Consider the following 6,591-nt stretch of genomic DNA (forward strand, 5'->3'; position numbering starts at 1 on the left):
GTGTGTGTGTGTGTGTGTGTATAAATATATAGAAACACACACACACACACACACACTACCGTTCCAAAGTTTGGGGTCACTTAGAAATGTCCTTGTTTTTGAAAGAAAAACACATTTTTTTTGTCCATTGCAGAATTGCATCAAATTGATCAGAAATACAGTGTAGACATTGTTAATGTTGTAAATGACTATTGTAGCTGGAAACAGCTCAGTTGTGCACCGGGGCCTCCCACTCCTGATAATGGGCCTCTTTACGCCTATGTAGATATTCCATTAAAAATCAGCCGTTTCCAGCTACAATAGTCATTTACAACATGAACAATGTCGACACTGTATTTCTGATCCATTTGATGTTATTACAAATACAAAGAAATGTGATTATTTATGATGCAATACATGTTTCTGCCGTCCTTTTAGATCCCAACTTTGTGCGCACTTTTCTGACCACCTACCGGTCCTTCTGCAAGCCCCACGAGCTCCTCGGCCTCCTGATAGACAGGTAGGTCGGACCTGCTTACCAGTGTGTTGTGTTTGTGCAGGGGCCAGTTTTATTGTCACGCGCACAAGTACAGTGAAATGCCTTTCTTCCCAGCTCTTTCCCAACTATTCAGTAATCAATATCAGAAGTATGGACCCCCTGGTCTGAAGAGTAGAGCCCCGTGGACCCCCGGTCTAAAGTAGAGCCCCGTGGACCCCCTGGTCTGAAGAGTAGAGCCCCGTGGACCCCCGGTCTAAAGTAGAGCCCCGTGGACCCCCGGTCTAAAGTAGAGCCCCGTGGACCCCCGGTCTAAAGTAGAGCCCCGTGGACCCCCGGTCTAAAGTAGAGCCCCGTGGACCCCCGGTCTAAAGTAGAGCCCCGTGGACCCCCGGTCTAAAGTAGAGCCCCGTGGACCCCTGATCTAAAGTAGTGCCCTATATAGGGTGCCATTTGTCACTCAACCTATGACTGTATCCTGGCTCCTAACCTGTTGATGGTAATATGCTGTGTTGTCTGGGCTCCCGAGTGGCACAGTGGTCTAAGGCACTGCATCTCAGTGCAAGAGGCGTCACAACAGACACCCTGGTTCGAATCCAGGCTGTATCACAGCCGGCCGTGATTTGGAGTCCCAATTGGCCTTGCATCGTCCGGGTTTGGCCGGTGTAGGCCATGATTGTAAATAAGGATTTGTTCTTAACTGACTTTCCAAGTTATGAATAAAGGTTAAATAAAATTTAAATTAAAAGTCTGCTAGTTCTGTTTTGTCCTTCAGATCTGATGTCACCTGTATAAAGCTTTGGTTGTCTGTGTTCTCTGTTCTGTGGTTTGGATTGTTTTTAATATTTTTTAATATATATATATATATTTTTTTTTTGCCTGAAACAAATTATTATTATTTTTGACACACAGGATTGAGATCCCAGAGCCGGAGCCCACCGAGGCAGACAAGCAGGCGCTATGGAACGGAGATCAGCCAATGGCTGCAGAGCTACAGAGGTTCCGGAGGGAGTACGTCCAACCCGTCCAACTCCGGTATGATCACCACTGTCCAATCAGACTCCTTCCCACTGTCCAATCAGAGTACATCCCACTGTCCAATCAGACTCCTTCCCACTGTCCAATCAGACTCCTTCCCACTGTCCAATCAGACTCCGTCCCACTGTCCAATCAGACTCCGTCCCACTGTCCAATCAGACTCCTTCCCACTGTCCAATCAGACTCCGTCCCACTGTCCAATCAGACTCCGTCCCACTGTCCAATCAGACTCCTTCCCACTGTCCAATCAGACTCCGTCCCACTGTCCAATCAGACTCCGTCCCACTGTCCAATCAGACTCCGTCCCACTGTCCAATCAGACGCCGTCCCACTGTCCAATCAGAGTACATCCCACTGTCCAATCAGACTCCGTCCCACTGTCCAATCAGACTCCGTCCCACTGTCCAATCAGAGTACATCCCACTGTCCAATCAGACTCCGTCCCACTGTCCAATCAGAGTACATCCCACTGTCCAATCAGACTCCGTCCCACTGTCCAATCAGAGTACATCCCACTGTCCAATCAGACTCCGTCCCACTGTCCAATCAGAGTACATCCCACTGTCCAATCAGACTCCGTCCCACTGTCCAATCAGACTCCGTCCCACTGTCCAATCAGAGTACATCCCACTGTCCAATCAGACTCCGTCCCACTGTCCAATCAGACTCCGTCCCACTGTCCAATCAGACTCCGTCCCACTGTCCAATCAGAGTACATCCCACTGTCCAATCAGACTCCGTCCCACTGTCCAATCAGAGTACATCCCACTGTCCAATCAGACTCCGTCCCACTGTCCAATCAGAGTACATCCCACTGTCCAATCAGACTCCGTCCCACTGTCCAATCAGAGTACATCCCACTGTCCAATCAGACTCCGTCCCACTGTCCAATCAGACTCCGTCCCACTGTCCAATCAGACTCCGTCCCACTGTCCAATCAGACTCCGTCCCACTGTCCAATCAGACTCCGTCCCACTGTCCAATCAGAGTACATCCCACTGTCCAATCAGAGTACATCCCACTGTCCAAACAGAGTACATCCCACTGTCCAAACAGAGTACATTCCACTGTCCAATCAGAGTACATTCCACTGTCCAATCAGAGTACATTCCACTGTCCAATCAGAGTACATTCCACTGTCCAATCAGAGTACATTCCACTGTCCAATCAGAGTACATTCCACTGTCCAATCAGAGTACATTCCACTGTCCAATCAGAGTACAGCCCACTGTCCAATCAGAGTACAGCCCACTGTCCAATCAGAGTCCATCCATCCCTCCTTGATGGGGGCGGTCCATCATCACCATTCCTGTGGCCCTAACCTTACGACTTTCTACTGTGGCATCTCTCAAAATACCATTTTTTTTTTTTAAATCAAAGTGTTAACTATTGATCTAAAAAGTGCTTTATAAATGAATTTGACTGATCATTCGTGTGTCTCTCTCTCAGGGTCCTGAATGTTTTCCGTCAGTGGGTGGAACATCATTTCTATGACTTTGAGAACGACCCTGAGCTACGAGGCAGACTGGAGGAGTACATCAGCAGCATTATACAGCTACGAGGTACTACCTCAATACTACAGTACCACTACACTACTACCTCAATACTACACTACTACCTCAATACTACAGTACCACTACACTACTACCTCAATACTACACTACTACCTCAATACTACACTACTACCTCAATACTACAGTACCACTACACTACTACCTCAATACTACACTACTACCTCAATACTACACTACTACCTCAATACTACAGTACCACTACACTACTACCTCAATACTACACTACTACCTCAATACTACACTACTACCTCAATACTACAGTACCACTACACTACTACCTCAATACTACACTACTACCTCAATACTACAGTACTACCTCAATACTACAGTACCACTACACTACTACCTCAATACTACAGTACCACTACACTACTACCTCAATACTACAGTACTACCTCAATACTACACTACTACCTCAATACTACAGTACCACTACACTACTACCTCAATACTACACTACTACCTCAATACTACAGTACCACTACACTACTACCTCAATACTACAGTACCACTACACGACTACCTCAATACTACAGTACCACTACACTACTACCTCAATACTACACTACTACCTCAATACTACAGTACCACTACACTACTACCTCAATACTACAGTACTACCTCAATACTACACTACTACCTCAATACTACAGTACCACTACACTACTACCTCAATACTACACTACTACCTCAATACTACACTACTACCTCAATACTACAGTACCACTACACTACTACCTCACTATTACAGTACCACTACACTACTACCTCAATACTACAGTACCACTACACTACTACCTCAATACTACACTACTACCTCAATACTACAGTACCACTACACTACTACCTCAATACTACACTACTACCTCAATACTACACTACTACCTCACTATTACACTACTACCTCAATACTACACTACTATCTCAATACTACAGTACCACTACACTACTACCTCAATACTACACTACTACCTCAATACTACAGTACCACTACACTACTACCTCAATACTACACTACTACCTCAATACTACACTACTACCTCAATAATACAGTACCACTACACTACTACCTCAATACTACAGTACCACTACACTACTACCTCAATACTACACTACTACCTCAATACTACAGTACCACTACACTACTACCTCAATACTACAGTACCCACTACACTACTACCTCAATACTACACTACTACCTCAATACTACAGTACCACTACACTACTACCTCAATACTACAGTACCACTACACTACTACCTCAATACTACACTACTACATCAATACTACAGTACCACTACACTACTACCTCAATACTACACTACTACCTCAATACTACAGTACCACTACACTACTACCTCAATACTACACTACTACCTCAATACTACAGTACCACTACACTACTACCTCAATACTACACTACTACCTCAATACTACACTACTACCTCACTACTACACTACTACCTCACTACTAAACTACTACCTCAATACTACAGTACCACTACACTACTACCTCAATACTACACTACTACCTCAATACTACAGTACCACTACACTACTACCTCAATACTACACTACTACCTCAATACTACAGTAACCACTACACTACTACCTCAATACTACACTACTACCTCAATACTACAGTACCACTACACTACTACCTCAATACTACACTACTACCTCACTATTACACTACTACCTCAATACTACAGTACCACTACACTACTACCTCAATACTATTACAATACCACTACAGTACTACCTCAATACTATTACAATACCACTACAGTACTACCTCAATACTACTACAGTACCACCACAGTACTAACCCAATACTACTACAGTACTACTACAGTACCATTACAATACCACTACAGCACTACCTCAATTCTACTATAGTAACCATTACAATACCACTACAGCACTACCTCAATACTACTACAGTACTACCTCAATATTACAGTACTACCTCAATACTACAGTACCACTACTACCTCAATACTACTACAGTACTACCTCAATACTACAGTACTACCTCAAATACTACAGTACCACTACTACCTCAATACTACAGTACCACTACACTACTACCTCAATACTACACTACTACCTCAATACTACAGTACCACTACACTACTACCTCAATACTACAGTACCACTACACTACTACCTCAATACTACACTACTACATCAATACTACAGTACCACTACACTACTACCTCAATACTACACTACTACCTCAATACTACAGTACCACTACACTACTACCTCAATACTACACTACTACCTCAATACTACAGTACCACTACACTACTACCTCAATACTACACTACTACCTCAATACTACACTACTACCTCACTACTACACTACTACCTCACTACTAAACTACTACCTCAATACTACAGTACCACTACACTACTACCTCAATACTACACTACTACCTCAATACTACAGTACCACTACACTACTACCTCAATACTACACTACTACCTCAATACTACAGTACCACTACACTACTACCTCAATACTACACTACTACCTCAATACTACAGTACCACTACACTACTACCTCAATACTACACTACTACCTCACTATTACACTACTACCTCAATACTACAGTACCACTACACTACTACCTCAATACTATTACAATACCACTACAGTACTACCTCAATACTATTACAATACCACTACAGTACTACCTCAATACTACTACAGTACCACCACAGTACTAACCCAATACTACTACAGTACTACTACAGTACCATTACAATACCACTACAGCACTACCTCAATTCTACTATAGTACCATTACAATACCACTACAGCACTACCTCAATACTACTACAGTACTACCTCAATATTACAGTACTACCTCAATACTACAGTACCACTACTACCTCAATACTACTACAGTACTACCTCAATACTACAGTACTACCTCAAATACTACAGTACCACTACTACCTCAATACTACTACAATACCACTACAGTACTACCTCAATACTACAGTACTACCCCGATACTACAGTACCATTACAGTACTACCTCAATACTACTACAATACCACTACAGTACTACCTCAATACTACTACAGTACCACCGCAGTACTAACCCAATACTACTACAGTACCACCACAGTACTACCTCAATACTACAATACCACTGCAGTTTTACATCAATATTACAGTACCGCTACAGTACTACTTCAATACTACTACAGTACTACCTCGGTACTACTACAGGACCACTACAGTACTACTTCAATACTACTACAGTACTACCTCGGTACTACTACAGGACCACTACAGTACTACTTCAATACTACTACAGTACTACCTCGGTACTACTACAGGACCACTACAGTACTACTTCAATACTACTACAGTACTACCTCGGTACTACTACAGGACCACTACAGTACTACCTCAATACCACTACTACAGTACCACTACAATACCACTACTACAATATTACTACAGTACTACCGCAATACTACTAT

At 43.1% G+C, this 6,591-nt stretch overlaps 1 protein-coding gene across 2 annotated transcripts in view; it reads left to right on the top strand.

Annotated features, from left to right (window-relative positions):
• sos2 (son of sevenless homolog 2 (Drosophila)) overlaps positions 1-6,591 on the top strand; it is a 117,333-nt gene that overhangs the window by 85,535 nt on the left and 25,207 nt on the right. For both annotated transcript variants that reach the window (XM_031829312.1, XM_031829311.1), the window contains exons 11-13: positions 418-499; positions 1,388-1,510; positions 2,963-3,075. In XM_031829312.1, coding sequence (XP_031685172.1) covers positions 418-499; positions 1,388-1,510; positions 2,963-3,075 — 318 coding nt within the window. The remainder of the gene's footprint in view (positions 1-417; positions 500-1,387; positions 1,511-2,962; positions 3,076-6,591) is intronic.

This window comes from Oncorhynchus kisutch, linkage group LG7 (assembly GCF_002021735.2).
Source record: "Oncorhynchus kisutch isolate 150728-3 linkage group LG7, Okis_V2, whole genome shotgun sequence".
Classification (NCBI taxonomy): Eukaryota; Metazoa; Chordata; class Actinopteri; order Salmoniformes; family Salmonidae; genus Oncorhynchus; species Oncorhynchus kisutch.